This window comes from Ciconia boyciana, chromosome 3 (assembly GCF_034638445.1).
Source record: "Ciconia boyciana chromosome 3, ASM3463844v1, whole genome shotgun sequence".
NCBI lineage: Eukaryota > Metazoa > Chordata > Aves > Ciconiiformes > Ciconiidae > Ciconia > Ciconia boyciana.
In genome coordinates this window covers 76,573,659-76,593,380 of record NC_132936.1, presented here as the reverse complement: position 1 = coordinate 76,593,380, position 19,722 = coordinate 76,573,659, and the positions used below count along the sequence as shown (strand labels likewise).

Genomic DNA, 19,722 nt, shown 5'->3' with positions numbered 1-19,722 from the left:
ACACTGCTTGTCAGCTCCCAGAAACACCACTGTTTCTTGCATAGATGAGAAGAAAAACAGCATTACATAACTCAGTATATTAGTACTAGAAATACAAGGATCAAAATTTGAGTTTGGATAAATCCCCAACAATCTTAACAACCTCTACAGAAAATATATATAAATCACGGGCAGAATTTATGAGTTTGCAATGCCAACTCTGAACATTTTTTATGTTCTGCACTTAAAAAGGAGCACATAACTAGCCAATAACTTGTAAATTGAAAATCGAAAAATGAGTGGAAGGCTTTATACACTTAACGGCTGCATAGATAATGTGTGCTAAATCTGCAAATATGTCCCCCATCACTCCCCCCCACCCTCATCTACAACACTGAAACAACAACATTACCTTTTTTGGTTAACATTACCTTTAATGTCTCGATGAACAATACCATGTTCATGTAGTACATTGATAGCAATCGTGATTTGCTTTGAGTAGAGCCTAATGACATGCTCCTGAAGGCCCAGTTTTGATACCTCCTCCAGGGTGCCCTCATCACAGTACTCCATGAAGATGTACATTTCTTCCTGTTGTGGGAACCAAACCGGATTTCATTGGGTTTAATTTTTTTTTTTTTTTTTAAAACACTGAATTAGGATCAAGTTTTCCTTCCATCCTTCATTGTTTGTGAAAAAAGTAATGGACGTACCCTGTAATGTTTTAATGGAAGTACCTCCTACCATGGAATTTCTAATAAATCATCTCTTCAGAACTCGATTCTCTTGGGCATGCTTCAACCTAATATATTCTGTTGCACAGCTACGGAAAATCTCTGCTACGTGTCTATGTGCATCATTTGTATATAACTGATACTATTTGGTGGTATAAAATATGTCACTTTGGCATTAACCAAAAAGCACTCCGGAAATCTTGTAGGTATATTATGCAGAAATACAAAAAGATCCTTTGCATATTTAGAAAAAAGGTAAAATGATGGTTTGGGCTTTTTTTTTAATCTCTCTCTCCCAGTTCCTGCAATATCATGTGTTGATTCCTTGGGGAGGGCAAGTTTGGTGTTGTTGTCTGTGGCTTGAACAAGCATGCCAACTCTAACTCACTTTAAGGAAAAGTTAGGTTCTTGTTCCCTTTCTCTGTCTCCAAGCCCAGCCAATTTCAGCCAGACTTAATTCATACAAAAAGATGGCAAAGACACTAAGCTCTCAGAACCAGCCTGAGAAACCAATGACTCAGTGGCACAGACACCCAAAGTTGTATCCCCAAATAAAGAAACGCAGACAGAAAGCAGCCTTTGTCCCCTTCTAAATGGGTCAGCAAATCAACCCTTTCATATACAAGAGAGACATTGAGGTGCTGGAGCGTGTCCAGAGAAAGGCAACGAAGCTGGTGAAGGGTCTAGAGCACAAGTCTCATGAGGAGCAGCTGAGGGAACTGGGGTTGTTTAGCCTGGAGAAAAGGAGGCTCAGGGGAGACCTTATCGCTCTCTACAACTACCTGAAAGGAGGTTGTAGAGAGGTGGGGGTCGGTCTCTTCTCCCAGGTAGCAAGCAATAGGACAAGAGGAAATGGCCTCAAGCTGCGCCAGGGGAGGTTTAGACTGGATATTAGGAAATTTTACTTCACTGAAAGGGTTATCAAGCATTGGAACAGGCTCCCCAGGGAAGTGGTTGAGTCACCATCCCTGGAAGTATTTAAAAGACGTTTGGATGAGGTGCTTAGAGACATGGTATAGTGGTGGTCTCGGTAGTGTTAGGTTTACGGTTGGACTCGATGATCTTAAAGGTCTTTTCCAACCTATACGATTCTGTGATTCTGTGATATTAGGCAGATCAGTCAAAACCACACACTGCTTTCCAGCCAGGTACCAGGCGTCCTGTTCCCTGCCCACCTCACTGGGTAGATACACAGGAAGGACCTGAGACTCACAGGGGGAGGTGGGAAGGGCACATGGGAAGCAGAGAGTAATAAGAAGTAGGTCATCTCAGCACACAACTCTGGAATCCAACTCCATACGAAAACCAGGCTTCATTAGTTCTGCTGCTCAAGCGAGAAAACTCGTTTTTCCTTCTGAAGAGATGCTAGTTGAATTCCAAAAGATCTGCTTCCTTAAGATACTTGTCTGGCATCAAGATTTAAATGCCAGCAAAAAATTTTTCCAGGAATCAACAAGATACTGGTACAGCGTCTGCTGCTAACAGTGAAGGGTTTTAGGCTGTCTAGTCTTTATCTACATGCAAAAGTTACCATACCGTATATTATATAGCTTGCTTTGAGAGCAGTTAAACAGAGTAGCAGCATAGAATAGCTCCAGCATTACTCACTCTGTTCACTTATTGCAAACGTTCTCTGTTTATGTACCAGTTCCAAAAAATTCCTCCAAACTATGTTTCAGAGACCTCAACATTCAGAGGAAAAAAGACACACTGCAATTCACTGAGATATCCAGACAATTAAGCTAAACTAGAATGTTCTCAAATAAAACCTCCATGATGCAAAGCTTCTTAAAATTTTCTCTCTGCCCTATATAACAGCCCCAATAATTTATGTTTTCTTACCCTATGGAGCTCCACACCAAAATAACGAACAAGATTAGGGTGTTTGATGCCTTCAAAAATCTTCAGTTCATCAGCTGTTTCTTTGATGGTTTTGTGATCATTAGGTTGAAACCTTATCTGCAAGAAAGATTTTTCATTATTTTGCCACTATTTCAAATTACTAACCCCAAACCAAACAACCCATCCTAAACCCAAAAACAAACCAAGAAAACAGCTAAAAGGCTGTTCTTTTTTTTTGTAAGCAGCATCATCACAGAAAAAGCCCCCAGATACCACCCCTCCATCCTCAAACTTAAACAAAAAAAGAACACCAAAGTATTCTTGGAAAATTACATAGAAATATGATGATTTATAAACTTTATAAGAGCAAAATGCTGTTACTTAAATGTATAAATACACACATGTGTGCACATATATATCTCTTCCGAGCTTGCCTTCTAGCTTAAATGTGGTAGATAGACACAGTACAAGAGAATCTGAAAGTAACATCAGTGAGAGCTATCATTCAAGAAAGACTAGTTGCCAGGTACTTAATCAACGGAGATTCTAAGGGATTTATTTGAGGGGTTTCTTCATTGAGAATGAGGCAGCTGCAAGGAAAAGGTGTGGCATGGAACAAATACAAGCATAAAGGTTTTGATGAAAGAAACAGGTTTTCATTAGTTCTCCTACAATATGCCGTGATGGATTTTTCATGGAGGAAAAAATTAAGTCTTCTGAAAAACTGATTTAAAACTTCTATTCACACAAAGATAAGCAAAATGCATAGCAAGTTATGGAAGATGCTACTTTTACCATACTGGTAGAAAGCAGAAACTTCATTAATTGAGGACAGAACAACTACTAGAGAAGTAAATGCACATATTTTACCTTTGGTTGCTAGGATGTTATGACTGTTTTGTTCTGTATAACAATTCCAGGATACAGTTTGTACTCAAACAGTGGTAAAATTAAACATACGGAGATTACAAAAAGGTGACAAATGACATTCAAGTATTTTATGTATTTCCTAACACTTCGAAGTTGCAATACTATGTATTTGTAGTAACGCTTGTCCACTATAATTTGTAGAGATTTTAATGACACTGTGGTTAAGACAGTAAAGTCTGAAGAAATCTTGGGGGTGGGGGGAATGCAATTTTTTAAACCAGTTTAAAAATAAATAAATAAATCTCCTCCCAAGGTACTCTTAAGGAAATCCACAAAAGCCTTTTATCTGGAAGTTGCAAACAGTTTGCATTTAAGTCCACAGTGGGGAGGTGGGAATGTTTCTTGGTGAAATAATTCTGGAAGTTAAAAATACTACAGGGAAAGGCAGCATACTGTATATTTAGCCTACTAGTGAAGTGTCTGTCAAACAAGGTCCATTTAATTTATTTGAACTTCTGCTAAAGAGCACATACATGCTAATCTGTAAAAAGCACCTGCATCTAGAAAGCAACTTTGAATTCCAGAAACAGACAGTGCTACTGATGGGGGGAAAAACGTTACTTCATCAGGACAAAACAACAACAACAACAAAATTTAAAGTGTTGGTATTAGTTAGTCAGTGAATGAATACGGTACAAGAACTTAAGCACAAGCCCAGTCTTGCTTTTCCACACCTTTGAGATCACATACATATTGTGTGTGTGTGTAAGAACTGGCTCATAAAATGTAACTGCTCTAGCATCAAATGGCTGGCATAGTAACTGTTGTGAACAGTTGATGCTCGCAGTTGTCTGAAGATGTAGAAATGCAATAAAACTAAACAATACAAATATTTTAAAAAACAAGGTGCTGTAGGGAAAACAGATCTCTACGCCTAAACAGCTCTTCTTACGCCTACACAGCTTTACTTACTTCTCTCCTGAAAATTAAATTTTCTGTACCCACTAGGTTAGTCAACAGTTTTGTGACTCAGCCTAGCTCACTTAAACTACAGGAGAAGCTGAAAAACATCTGATGTGACACTTCCTATCTTTTGCTCTAAGGAATGAAGAAAAAAGGAATAAAAAGTGAGATGAAATACTGCAAAGTAAAATATAAGTTTGTGTACAGTCTTCACCAATCAGAAAACTCTAAAATAATTTAAGATCTCTTACTGGGAGTTCACACATACTAAGCAAGCATTCATTAAGTTCACCACATCCCTATGAGATTATTAAAAAAACATTATCCATTTTACATACATTTAAATTGAAAGTTGTAAACAGAAAAGAAAAAGCTTAAGCAACTTAAGGAAGAACAAGTGTTAATAGCAGATGCGGCTACATGAAGAAACAATTTGTCTTCCAATCCTTTCCCAGTTAGCTAACAACAGTGTTCAGAAATCCTTAATGCCTGCTAAGTCATGAACATTTGGTTTGGAAAAAAAAAAACCAAACACAAGGGCAGCAGTGATTCTTTTATACAGAGTACTCACTTCCTTCATAGCCATCAGCTCTCCAGTGTCAACACTGATACAGGTATAGACCTTCCCATACTGGCCTTCACCTGCAGAATTAAAATAAAAGTAACAAAAATTAATTACACTACATTTAATAAGCAACATGTACATCAACTGCAATAAGAAACCATCACTGAAAACTGAGCTTGCCAAGGTTATTTACCTTTATTCTCATTTAAAATTTCATGTAGCTTTTATCCTGTAACACCTAATACTACATTCATAGTCCTGAATCAAGCTGATTAAAAGTAAAAACATTACATTAACAGGCTGGCCTGAAAGAAAACTTCTCATGAATATGAGGATTTTCCCCACAAATCCCAAACCAGAGAGGAAACAACGATTTTATGGGGGAAACAACAATAATATTGGTGAATTAAACAAATTGCAAAGTTTGTGCTCATTTCTGTTCATATTTCTGGTTCTTCCAAAAGCAGAACTCAAACATTTTATAGGGTTAAACACATGCAGGAATCACAGGATCATATCTAAGTAACTGTCCTAACCAAATCCTTCTCCTCCTTTGTTTCTTGTTATTTGACCAGTGAAAACTTCAGTGAAGTTCTACACAAAGGAAATCCTAGCTGCAACAGTATTTTGTATTTTAACGTTCCAATTTAAGTAAAGCTGCTACTTCCTTCACGGAGACCCAAGATTTCAAAAGATAGTCTTAGATTTCCTTCAAAAATACTAAGCTCGGTATTTTAGCCTGATAAATGAAGGTATAATGAACATACCAATTTTGTTTCCTCTCTGCCACTTGAAAGTCACTTTTCTCAAACCTACATGCATGACATTATCATAAGATTTCGGTGTGTCACAAACTTGGCCAATGATGTTCTTCCTCCTCATCTCTCTGTATCTCCTTTCTTCAAACAACTGAACAGACTTTTGAACAGCTTCAATCGGTGCTTGCTTGGAAGCAGTGTCTAAAAAGAGTGATGAACAATTTCCTTGTTTGAGAAATATTCGCTGTGTATATTTTGTTACTTTTTGATACCACATGAAGTGACCTGAGTTAGAAGACAACTATTTTGTGAGTCTAATTTAAGATGTAGGAAAAGAATGAAACATTTTAGCAATCACATATGAAACTAAAGTAAAATGAGAATACTGGTACTTTTCTGATCATCTCTTGATTCAAGGAAATTAAATGTATGAAATGCAATGCACTTGTTTGCATTTGGCCTGTAACTAACCACCAACAGATAGTGGAAATATGTTAGGGTCATTAAGAGCACCAAGGAAAGAAGGACAGGTACGGTTTTGCTCTAGAGATATGAGAGGTTTCTTGGAAAACTCATAGCACCTGTTATTTCAAAGATTTAGCGGTATTAGATAACTCCAGCTTTCAAGTCTTATAATGAAACAGAAACCTAGTAAGTGAGGCCAGAAGAAATCTCAGGGCAGCATTAATTTATCCCCTCCTTGTAAAGCACAAAAATTACACATCTGTAACTGCTGACAGACAACAGTCTAACCTGTTTCTAACAGCTTCCAAAAGACGGACATACTGATACTCCCAAATGATATATTCTACTGCCCACCTATAATTAATACCACTTCATCTACACTAAATCTGCCTCGCTGTAGATTTAAACCAAAATCTTTGTCTTATTCACAGTGGCCACTAAAACCAGTTCCCATTGCAGCGGTCTTCTAGAAATTTTCAAGTATTCCCTCCCTCTTCTAGTTTAAACAAATTCAATTCCTTCAGTCTTTATCTTCCGAACAAAAAGCAAGCCTTCTAGATTTCAGAAAAAAATTTTGCTGTTCTTACTGTGTTCTGTCTGAGCCACATAATGAGAGACCAGTTTTTATGTGACAGAAAACTTTTTTCTAATGTTTCATGAAGTTCCACCTGGCCAGAATATATGCAAGCAAGCTACATGTATTTATCTGTACAGTATAGGAGTCTCAGAAGTAATGAAGTTACTTTAAGTTTCATGAAAATAAGCAGGAGGACAGAGACGAAGGGGCCCCATAATACCTTTGAATTTGGGAAACACTGTAGGATCACATGCTGTTAGACACCCAAAATAAGAAAATCCCACGCTGGGGAGAGAACTTAGGAAGTGAGGAAGTGCTTCCTACTGTCATGCAATTCATAATTGGACACTGAATAGGGACAGCAAACTTCTACAATTCCTATAGTAATAAATGTACTCATTTTGCAGAACACTGCTAGTATCTTTCAGAAACTGAAAAGATATAACTTTTATGAAGTTTAATTACTCCTACCTCAGAGAGTACAGCTTGTGATTTTGTTAGCAGTATCTTCTATCTGCAATCGGGATTTTATTTTTCCCCTTCCTATGTACAAAACTGTGAAAACCTCTTCACAATCAGCATTAAGATTCAACCTTTTATTACAGCACTAGTTTAACAGACATTACATTATAGTGACTCCTAAACACCTACCTTTGGTCTGGTTGATTAAAGTTCTGAGCTCCCAACTCCGCCGGGACGAGCCACTTGAATCTCCTTTTGGATACGATGGTTCTAGAGAAATAATACTGTGAGCATAAAAGTGGCTTTATCTCGTATTAAGGATTATGCCACTATATTCAGCAGAAGCTGAGATCTCGCATATCAGGACTAATACACCCTACGAGTATATGGAGGCAACCACATAGCAAAGTATGCTCTTGAATTAAAAAATGACTTATCTTTAGAAAACAAATTATAAAAGCTATTTTGAAATAGGATTTAATTTATACAGGAACAGAGATCTCCTTCCACAATTGAGGGAAGCACTTCATGTCAGGGCACTCAGAATCAAGTATGTAAGAAATCTGTAGGAAAACAATCTTCTAAGGTTTCTTAGAAAGAGAACTGTATTCATTACAACCTAAGCCAGTTTCCCATTCATACAGATACCTAAAAAAGGGAATGAGCATGAGGCAGACAATATTTTCAACATCTACTTAAAAAAAAAAAAAAACAAACCAAAAAATCCCCCGCACCTCTTAGTATAAATTTTTAAGGCGTTTCTTTCTTCAAAATCCACTTCATTTTGCAGATGACCACAATATCAACTCTACTTCGCTTGGGATTTTGTACTTCATTTTAATTTGCACAGAACACACTATCTTAACAAACAATGTTTCAAGGTATTTGTTGTAATAAATACCACATATATAGGGGCTGGGGAAACCTGAAGCAGGAGCCCTGATCAGGACATCAAGTCACCCACCCTGTTCCTTCTTCCAGGATTCAAATAACAGCAAGTATTTGTAAGATGAATACTGCAGTGGTAGTTGAAGAACTGGATAGAAAACTCTTCACTGTCCTGATGGGTCCAGTTTGTACCTCATTAACAGCATTTAGCTACTTACTATCAAATGGGGTATATAATTCAGCAATCATGTTACCCACTTCATTTTGAGTGCTGTATCTTAGTAAGACACTAGGAAATTCCTTCAGGTACAATTCAGAAACAATATGAAAGGCAAGAGAATAGTGGATATGTCTGAAAACAGAAGAACTTACTCTGACAATATAAGCCTAAAAGTTAAAAATCTCAGATTTTTGAAGGGGAAAAGGTGAAAAAAATTTTTGGAAAAGGTAAGAACTCGGAACAGAGAGAAATATGTTAATGACATAAACCATCTGCACATCCAGGTCACAATCTGTTACTGTGATAATCACCTTCTCGCTCTTCAGTGGGGCTGGAGTGACGACTAAGGGATCTGAACTGCAACTCAGCTGCTATTGAAGCCAGTCGATCATTTTCAGGGACACTGGAACCCCTGTTAAAAAGAGCCATTGTACTCATTAACTTAGCATTGCACTAAATAACTACTAGTGACAATTTAACTGCAGTTTTAAAGAGAAAGAATCGCTGAACCCCGGGACATGAACCATGAAAGCAACATGAAAGAAAACTGATGCTGAGAGGTAAACTGAAAACCCTTTCTATGCTATTTTTTTCCCCAAAAGAAGACTTTTCAATACCATTTTAGTTATGCGACTCTATGAAAAAAAACCCCTAAGCTTCAAAAGCATAAACTACTCGAAACTGTTACCTGTCCATAACAACAGAATTCATTTCAATGACTTGTAACATACTACTAAGACAGCTGCTGCAGGACGCAGCTGGTGCCACGTTTGGATACACAATCAGAAGTGATTCAGCTGGGTGATAATGTGAGCCACATTATCAGATGAAGGGTGGTAACTGAATTCATATGGTCCTAGTGCACTGCAAATACAGTCATAGTCCATAGTCATTAAGTCAAAACTAGTGGGAAGAGCCACAAGCCAGCTGACAGGAAGCACAGTGTTAAATGACATCAGTTTGACAGTTTGGAGGCCCTAGCTCCTCCAGACAGCACAGAGTAGAATTAGATACCTCAGAATAAGACCCAGATGAATAAGCATGCTGAACACAAAGGGAAACAATACTGAGAGAAACGAGTCTTAAATCTTCAGGCAACTTTCTCCAGCCCAAGACATCGATCAGTCCACCCGTATTTTAGAGCCATAAATTCTTCATGAAAGTCTTTCTACAATAACTCCCTTTTGAACAAGGCTCCCTTTCAATTTTTAAAGCATAGTGGGGAAGAGCTGTGACTGATGCCTCCTTTAACATAATGCTTTAGAGGTATGAGCTAAACGTTACTGGAAAGCGGGGAACATTGTTAAATCCTTCACTGAAAGCTAACAACTACAAAAAGATGAAAGATACCTTGCATCACAAAGTGCACACACCTATGAGAGGACTTCCCTACAGCCCTAAAGCTGCTTCTGAATTGTATCCAATTATTACCTAATAATATTAAAAAAAAAAAAAGGGGGTGGGGGGGAGATGAGACAAGACACAATCTTCACAATCTTGAGAACAGAAGCCAAAACCCAAGACACCCTATTCCCATGCGAATGTTCTCAATACAATGTTTGCTTTGCACTCCCTACTACTGCCAACTAGACCTTTTAAGTATGAGGAGGAACTGAAACTGAACTAGTGAAAGTCCTCAGTACCCTTCAGGAAGTTGAGGTTTTAATCAGCAAGAAGGCTCAGGTTATTCTCAGCACATACAGAGCAACAATTCTAGATGCACAAAGAGCTTAAAAACAAGCAAAGCTAAACCACCTCTAAAATGAGGTAGGAGCTGAACAGAGGACCTTAAGTATCATAGCTTTGAATGCAGGTGTCTAAAATCCATTTCAGGCCCATCTTAGCCACCCAGATCTTTTATTGTGTGTGTCCAGAAAGATTGTGTGTATGTTATTAGGCAAAGAAATAGAGTAAAAGAGAAGACAACTTGCTAAATTTCTGCTCCAGTCCTGGATAAATATAAAACTATGAATAATAACCCCAGCTAGCCCAGAAATTAAACATTTATAAAGGTCATTAGTATGAACATAGTGTAAATGTATAGCCATCAGAATGCTCAATGTAAACAACCAGGTATTGCTGCTTTGGATTTTACTTTCTAGTTACATGAAACTGTTGGTTTTTGGGTTTTTTTTAAAAAGAAAAACTTCAATAGAACTATGGTGGCATTTCTGCACTACACACTGCCTAGTACAATTGATTTATCAGGTTCCTACATTCGAGTTCCTACATTCAACTTTTTATAGGTATTTAATGCCTACAATCATGTCATAAATGTCTAAAGAGTTTCTGGAAAGTGTACAAAGTTTCTGTTTCTGTGCTATTCCAGCAGCTGGACCCCACACTTCTTGCATACAAAACCACAAAACACTTTCTTGATCCAACAGATTCAATTTCTCTTTTGGAGCACAAATAAATGAAATCCATAATTAAGACTGCAATGTGTTAAAGTTTGCAACTTTCTTTTAACTATATTAAAACCAGAAATTTGCTATAAATATATTGCGTTGTAATATTTTCCCTTTCTCAATAAACAAAACCCCTAAAAAACCCCAACAGCCTCCAAAACTCTGTCTCTGCTTTAATAATTTTTTTCTTCAAATTCTTCCTAGGTAATACAGGAGGTTAAACAATGCTACTTAAAAATCCAGGCAGTGTATAAAAAAAAAAAAACACAAAACCCACCACACCATAGGATATTTTATTAACAACCATTAGAAAAGTAAAAAGCGAAAAACAGACCTAGGCAATTTGACTAAAATGCTGCATTCACATCAACTTTCATGTTACAGTCCATGAAAGTATTATGCATTTGACTGCAACTAAGAGGTAGAATTCTCTTTTCTTTTCTTCCTAATGACTATCTTGTCCAACTAGAAGAAACTGTCAAAATGCCAGCCTTCACGCTTTGATCAATATTTGTGTAGGACACACATACAGAAAACATTAAAAGAATAAACCACTGTATTCAAGTGTGTCAAATTATAAACCTGACAGTTGCACTGAGTGGTATAAAATCATAACAAAGCCTACAAGTATTAAAAACTAGCCTCCTATCTCACTCTTCAAAAATTAACTAACTTCAAAGATATGCCTTCGCTCAAAGTGCTGTACATATTCTAGAAAAAATCCCCTTCATATGTTGTGTAAAGGCTAATTATCAAATAAACAAATCCTGCATTTTCAAAATCATAAATACTAATTAACCATCACCCTTGTCAGCTTATAAAGCTGCCAGAACCTATCAGAGAAAATTCTCTAGAATGTTACTTACTTGAAAAGGGCTTTTCAAGTGCATAGTGCTGCAGACTTCTGCCTACTCTGTCTTTTTCAACAGGGGGCTTAAAACAGAAGCATGAAGGATATATAATAAATACATGTAGTTTGAATGACGAATATTCAGGATGTATTTTCAACCAAAAAAAAGGGAACAGACTCACAAGCTGTACATCTAGAGGCTACTGTAGGGTGCAAGTCACATCTTATCATAAAAATGAACTGAAAAGACCTGCAGGAAAGATCTTATATAAAAAGTGGCAATTTACTTCCCTCCTAACACCTTAACACATGCTTCTGCTGTGCATCTGGTAACAAATCTACAAACCGTGATGGTTTGCTGGCTAACAACTGAAAATTATTTAATAATAAATAAATAATTCATAACCAAGTTATATCTAAGTTCGCTTTGGTCATCATCAATCTGTTGTTCCTTTGCTACCTGTTCTTTCTTTTCTCTACAGCTGCGTGATACAGTCAGATCACGTGTCTCCACTCATATGAATCTCTTGTAAAAGAGAGCTTTTGGTAATCTGCAGTAGAAATAATAATCCAAAAAGCTATTTATAAACCCTAAGATAATATCATTTTGTGAATAGCAGGATTTTCACAGTTGGGGGTGGGGGGAGGGTGGAGAGGGGGAATTTTTAAAAGAGTAAATTTAGAGAACTTGGGAGACATGTCAATGGTCTGACTGTGGTACAGGAAGAAGGAACACCAACAGTCTGAAATGCAACAGCCAAATCAGAGGCCAAAAAGCAAGAAAGATACTAACATAGGTCTGCCAAAAAAATTCACTCATCACCTCTGCAAACAGATGATACAGGAGTGGTTTCTGTTACACATCCTGATACAGGAATGGTTTCTTTCATATTAAGTTTATTCTGCACAACCCTAAGGAGCAAAGGTGTAGCAAGAAATGAAAAAACCCTCCTGAAATCTTATGTGTTTAATTCTGTGTTTGCCACTATACAGTATTTCAAAATATTTATGGCAGACAACAGCAATACCAAAACTGTTAGCTAACATAAAAAAAAAAAAAAAAACAAACAACAAAAAAACCACCTTGGGCTTATTTGCATGTTACAGTCATCTTAGTTCATCGGTATAACTTTACTAAATAATTAGTATTGATAACTAACACTTTGCACTGACTGGCATATGTTAATTTCATGGAAATTTTTACTGAGCAAATTTGTAATCTATGTCAGAACCGCATGCTTTAACTACCATATTGTTCAGACATTTTAAATCTGAAAGCAGTCTTAACATCTATTTCTAAGACGTAAGATTTTGCTCAAGTCAAACATGAATGGAGGAGCCAGTGGAACACATGATGGGACAGAAAAGCACAGTGCAAGTGACCTACTACGATGCAAGTATGCGGAAATAGTTATATGGGCGATGTAAGTAGAATGAGGCTGTTACGTCATGGAGCAGAGCTACCTGGTATCATTTGCACTGCTGACAGGTTTGGGTTGAGCTGAGTCGCTACCGATGGGAGCGGGGCGACTGACAGCAACGCTGCAATGGTTCCGTGCATCACAAGGGACACTCCGTGCACTGTGGCAAAAAGAAAAACTTCAGGAAACAGTTTAAAAAAAAATTTAAAAATGTATGGAGTTGAAAGTTTATTTTAAAAATAAAATTTTGAAGTGTGCATAATGAGGCCTGATTTTAAAAGTTTTTCAAGTACATAAAGACTTTTATGTGGAATAATTCTGGGTCTCAGAAGGTTCAGGGGCTGTCAATATGTATAATAATAATAATAATAATATTCAAAATAAAAATCTCAAAATCTTTAGAGTAGTACTAGTTTCTGCCAACAGCTAAGCAACTTTAAAAAAAAAAAAAGTCAAGTGTAAAGGTTGACAGTGTGCTGATCTTCTTGAAAAATAAGCCCCTCTGTTTGTGTTAAAAATATGCATGGCAAAGTTTATTTTAAAATTTTTAAAAACTATTGTTGCATTAATTCTCATGTCAACTCTTTCAAAGGGAAGCAAAACCATCCATTGTTTTAAGCTTCTTCACAGCAGGTTGGTAATAACACAGAAATGCCACCATATTCCAGAATGGAATTCTGAAGTCTTATCTATGCTAAACTACAGAAAGCACTGTCATGGGCACGTACACAGACATTCAAAGTGGAGAACGAAATAAAAGTCTTGTTAATGAGCAGTTTTCACTGAATTAAAGCTTGTTACATTGAAACATTGTTTTCAGGAAAGACAAAGGGGATAAGAATGACTTCAAAGTGAGAAAGAATGCACTCTAAAAACTCTAAAATAAAGGGGGGTGGGAGAAAAATAAACTATATTGTCCTTAAAAGCACATCGATAAAATTCAGATCACTAACATGCTCATTTTTTCTACCTGCTTTGCCCTCAACAGGAAAGAAAAGGTGTTCTACTTATTGACAGTCAGCATAGCCAAGAGAAGATAAACCAGTTTAGAACTCTATACTAATGCTAAATACCTGAAGCCTTCGGGCGTGGGGATGATAAGATGAGGATTTGGCGGATCACTATGGCACCGAGGTACTTTTACAGGACGGGGACTGTTTCGATGAATAGCTGCAAACATAAAAAAGGTAGCACATTTACTCAGATGTCAGAAAAACTCTGTTAGGGCCATTTCAAGACACAAAATTAAAACAAATTCCTATTGTAAAGACTTAACTGTGAACTGGCACATATTTTCTTATCCTTTAAGAAAAATCCAAATTATTCCAATTTTAAATAAATCAATAGTATGTATTAGTATTATTCATGCTATTGTATCATGTAACTCATCTATAAAATATTTAAATTCTCCAGAATTGAAAACTAGCAACTAGAAGGTGTGTACTTACTTCACTAAAAGTATATCTTCATTATTTCAACTTCACAGATTAAAGATGATTTGTTATCTTATTGCAAAATAAATATTAACAAATCAAATAATAATTGAAAAGCAAACAGTGTTATTATGTTTCTTTTGCATCAGAATTAGTTTTCTCAGACAATAACAGAAAGCAAAATGAGCTGGGAAAAAACCCCACTTATGACAGTTTTACCCATACTAATGCCCCCCATGACAGTCTGCCACAAGGAAGTGCTACAAAGGGACAGGGTCAAACCTAAATGAGCCATCACTGTCCTCATGCGTAGTTCACCCATTGTCTGGAAGAGTAGTCTGCAGCATCTTCCCCTTCCCTCAACCCCTCCTTAATTAGCCAGAAAAATATTGTGGTAGTCACATCGCAAGATAGCTGACAGCTCATCAAAACACGAGTCAGTACTTTCTGCCAGGCTAGGTTAATCACAGTGAGCTGAGTTTCTGCCTTGTTTGCACTACCAGGACAAGTAAAAGATACCAGGGCCAGGTGTTGGTTGTCCTGTTATAATTCACAAGGACACTAGCAGAAGACCCAGAAGGCAGAACCTAACCCACCTGGGTGGACATAGGCTGTTTCACAAAGCAAAAAGACAGGATGAAATACCAGGAGACCCCCAGCTATGTGCCTACAGGCAGCAGCATCAACACAACTGGATCCTTAGCTTTAGGAAAAGGGGTAAAGATCACAGTGGGTTTAAGTCCCTCAACATGGTATGCAAATGGAACTAGGAATTCTTATTTTTCTCCTGATCATGAGATAGAAAGGGGGGTATCTGCAATATCTGCAGCCAGGATACAGTTTATGTTTAGTTATGTTTATTTCACATGTATTGAAGTTTCAGCCTGCTGTTCAAGTCTGTGCCGTTCACCTGTGTCACCCCTTCCCCATGCCTCTGAGCCAAAAGCTGTCAAGCAATTTAGTTTGTGTGATCTGCTGTGTCTGCAATAGCATTTATAAGCATTGGTACTTTGGGATCGTCATGCTAGTGATTTACCTAAAATAGGCCTTCCTCTGAACAACAGTATCAAAAGTGAATGTACAGGTTTTACATCACAGTACAGAACTTGCCTAAAATTCATTTTAGGCTATGCTTCTTTCCAAAGGATTGGACTGACTTTCATTGTGAAAGGTTTCTCAGCTATAAGAGTTTCTCATCAAAATTATATCAAAACTGAAACCTTCCTGAAATAGTGAAAAAACTCCTCTTGCCTGAGTCAAATTACCTTCCCTTCATGTCTTCTACCATCCACCCTGTCCAGGAAGTGGACATCAGGAGAAAGAAAAGAAGACGTGGTATTTTGAAAGTTAAACCAGTCAATGGACTTGGGAGGAGGAAGAGAGAAACAGTGCGAGAAAGAGATATGTAAAAGGGAAACACAGCTGAGGAAACATCCTTTTCTCAAGATAAACAATGAATTGTGTTGATTTCACTCTAATGCCAAAGATATTTTTTACAATATGACAAATTTTGTGATATTGGAGAACTATTACCCACAGCTCTATCATCAAGCCCCCAGGTGTAACTCCTCTGTACCTCAATACTTATATAAAGTCCATTAGAAGTGTAAATATCTGAAGTGCCACAATGCAATTTTGGGAGAGGGAGCTGTAACTGCCTCCTTAAAATTATAATCACTTATTTACCCAACCTTTAAAAAAATCATAATTCTTCTCCTGAAGATCTGCAAGACTTCACGGGGATTCAGGGACAAAATCCGAGGAAAGCATCTGTAAAGCTTTTACATTTCTTGAGTAAAACCACCATGTATTTACACTTTGTCAGGCAATAATGGTTTCACATCAACAATCATGAAAAGCTTAAAAATACTTTTATTGGTATTTCTAGCATTTTAAAATTACTTTACAATCAAAATTCTGTAACAATAGCAGCAAAGCTCCGAACAAATGCCAGTAACTTCTGCCTTACCAAGGTACAAACCTGTAACAGGACTGTGAGGTTTTCCAATAACATGGCCAATGCACTCATTCATCAGAGCCTGTAAGCTCTAGAAATGACAAACAGAAAAAGTTGTGATGTTTTCTGTCACAAGAGAGTTGATAGCCATATGGTAAAACTCGCAGTAATAAAATGACACTGGTTAAATATGTAATCTGTAAAGTAAGCACCTCCATATTCTATCAATTATATTAAACTTCTGGATCCACATTAGGGTTTTGACTTTGTTGATTTTTTTTTTTAAGCTAGAAATCTTAGTCTTGTGTTGCCTTTTGACCTTGTCAAAATTACGTAACCATAAGAACTGAACAATGACATATAATAAAGAACATTTCATAAGATAAAGCTAGTGGAACTTAAAAATATCCATTGTCAATAAAATTAAAAATCAAGCTTGCTGGAAAAAGCTGTGACAACCTCCTCTGCCCTCCCTCTCCCCACCCCAAGAAGAAACACCCAAAGAAAATGGGCAAGAGTATGACAGCCTGAATCACAAGACTAAAGTCTGTAAAACAACAAATATGAAGCACTGCATATTAAAAGAAATCCACTTTCCTTATCTACTCATGAAGTTAGCAAAACTTTAACGAAAGGATGTCTAATAGTTAAACCACTGAACTGGGGCTTAGACAATCTGAGCGTAATTAGTGGGTGTACTATTCACTGTGTACGTAACCTTGGACAAGTTATTAAACCTTCTTCTGGTTCAATTTACTTGTCAGAACACCAGGAATAAAATGTGTCTTCACAATAAAGAATTAAAATTATGTTCTTAGGTACAGTTGCTATGAAGGCCACTTTATACACCAGTCATTCAGACTAGTCAAAATTTCTTCCAGAAATTCAGAAACTTAGTGAAGACCAGGAACCTGAAGCTAGATTAACCAAAAAAACAATTAAAAAAAAAAAAAAGAAAAAGAAAAAAAGTGTTTAGTCTGTGATTGGCATATCTTATCAACCCAGACTGAGCAAGAATCTCAGCTTTAGATCTAGACTGTCCTCCTACGTCATCAGGTATTATTTAAATAAGAGATTAGGACTACATATGCATTTCTGGGTGTAATGCTGTGACCTGTGTTATACAGGAGTCAGATTAATCAAAATGGCTTCAAGAGATGCTCTCCAAAACTGAAATCCAGTTTAAGAAAGCAAAAGTTCAGAAATGCAGTTAAGCTTTTGGTTTCCTCCCCTTCTCTCCCACGTGTTCAAGGTCTGACTTCACTCCATCTTAAATAACACTGTCTCTGAATTCTCTGCTCTGTACATGTGAAACCTCTGTCAAAAAAACATTCTATCTGAAGAATGCCATGATATCTTAGACAGTTATCGGTCAACAGAAACAAACTCATGCATGATTGCTTTTTAACTCTCCTTCAAGGTCACAACAAGGTTACCAATTCCATTTTTGGACAAAATTACCAGTTTATAATGTCAAAGGCCACATTAGATTTTCTGAGTGTCTTTCCTTCTTAGAAGCTTCCCCCTAAAAACTGAAGGGACCTCTAGCAAAACAGTATCACTAAAATACACACGTATTACTCTTCAAAATACCAGGTGTTTTAGAAACTGTGTCAAAGCAAATAAATAAAGTTGAGGGGCTACTTCCTAAAGCTAAAGTATTGGTGTATTTCTAATACAGGCTTACCTCTGTCATTTAGGCAGACAACCCTTTCCCAACAACACACACATGGGACTTACATAACTTACTTGAGAGCTCTTGATAAAAATATATGTGAAAAAATACTCAACTATATAGTTTCTGTATTACACAAGATTAATATGGTTGGCATTTCATAACACATCTTGAAATTAAGAAAAATCAGAAGTACTGACACTCACATTCTGCTATTGTGTAGCAACTGTGCTTTCACTTCTCTGTAGTACTGTACCAAGATCAGAGAAATAAATTTGCAGAATTTTATTTCCACAGGAAAACAGAGAAGTCAGAGCACACAAAAAAGCCAGTTTTAGTCTACTATTTTTTACATAGTAAGAACAGAAGAAAGATGCTTTAAAGTCTGTTTCATGTTGGCATAATTTGAAGAAATACCTTTAAACAATTGTGATTTTTTATTCATACTCACAAATGAACTCTGGGTGCTAACTAAGCCTCAGAAGCCTATATTCAGAAATTTATTATGACAACTATAAATTGTAACTCTGCAGAAAAGGTGCTGTCAAATTTCCCAAGAGACAAAGGGAGATAGCCTCCCAAGACAGTACCAGCAACTTGTCAGCAATCTGAAGACATTAATGCCAATGGTCACAAGCGTACTCTATTCAGAATCTTACAAACTGAAGAGATATCCTCATCATCAGTTATATACAACAGCAATTGTTTCAGAACAGCATCTGTATTCAGACATAGCTGTATAAAAAATATCCCTGATAACATATACTGATAGCTTCATATGTATTTAGAAATAAACAACAAGCAGACTAACTTATTCCATACCAAGAAGTCATCTTCTGGGAGAGCTGAAATAAATGCCGGCTCAATGGCTTGAAGAAAATCAAAACCTTGAGTTGCCCACCTATCTCAAAGAAAAAGAAAAGACAGAAAGTGAATTGCTCTTCGGCTAAAGCCATCATAAGAGTTTCAACAACATCCAAGAACAGTAAATGGCAGTTACTTATTTTTTCCTCTGGAAAATATGATAAAATCTTTGTAATAAATGGATTCATATATAAGAGGTAATATATTTAGCTTGTATTAATATTTGCCCAGTTATATTTGGTTAAAGTCTGATTTTAGCAAGCACACTGCCAAATAAAGTGAGCAGGCCATCCTATACATCTCAAACTCTTATATGTACTATCTTCAGGAACAGTATCATCAATTCACTCATAATATGTTAGCAACAAGCCAAACCACTATGTCCCCTGCCTAAATTATCCTGAAACAAGATTGAAAGAGTACTAATGATTTCATGACTGTCTGATCAGCAGCAACTGGGCATCACTGGTTTCAGGGCCTAGATCGATAAAGTAAAGCAAATAAGTAACTTGGCTAGAGTGAGTTGTGTCTTCAGCCACCTGCTCTCCCCCCACTGCCTCCTTTTAGACCTACTAGAATTAGCAGCTGCGACCTACAAAATGCAAGTAGAATCACAGGATATCCTGAGTTGGAAGGGACCCACGAGGATCATCGGAGTCCAACTCCTGACTCCACACAGGGCAACCTGAAAGTTAAACCGTATATCTAAGAGCATTGTCCAAATGCTTCTTGAACACCGACAGGCCTGGGACCATGACCACTTCCCTGGGGAGCTTGTTCCAGTGCTTGAC

General features: G+C 37.0%; 1 protein-coding gene across 8 annotated transcripts in view; it reads right to left on the bottom strand.

Annotated features, from left to right (window-relative positions):
- The window catches only part of MAP3K4 (mitogen-activated protein kinase kinase kinase 4), a 74,360-nt gene that overhangs the window by 8,365 nt on the left and 46,273 nt on the right, over positions 1–19,722 (bottom strand). For 2 of the 8 annotated variants that reach the window (XR_012041546.1, XM_072856209.1), the window contains exons 14-23: positions 18,890–18,968; positions 16,405–16,483; positions 14,076–14,172; positions 13,046–13,180; positions 8,635–8,735; positions 7,405–7,485; positions 5,721–5,912; positions 4,960–5,030; positions 2,556–2,672; positions 411–570 (exon numbers count right to left, since the gene is read on the bottom strand). Coding sequence is in view for 6 of the 8 variants with exons in the window: in XM_072856209.1 (XP_072712310.1) it covers positions 411–570; positions 2,556–2,672; positions 4,960–5,030; positions 5,721–5,912; positions 7,405–7,485; positions 8,635–8,735; positions 13,046–13,180; positions 14,076–14,172; positions 16,405–16,483; positions 18,890–18,968 (1,112 nt within the window). In the remaining 2 variants the exon portion in view is untranslated. The remainder of the gene's footprint in view (positions 1–410; positions 571–2,555; positions 2,673–4,959; positions 5,031–5,720; positions 5,913–7,404; positions 7,486–8,634; positions 8,736–13,045; positions 13,181–14,075; positions 14,173–16,404; positions 16,484–18,889; positions 18,969–19,722) is intronic. The other 6 variants (XM_072856212.1, XM_072856210.1, XM_072856213.1 and 3 more) reach the window with 6 other exon arrangements.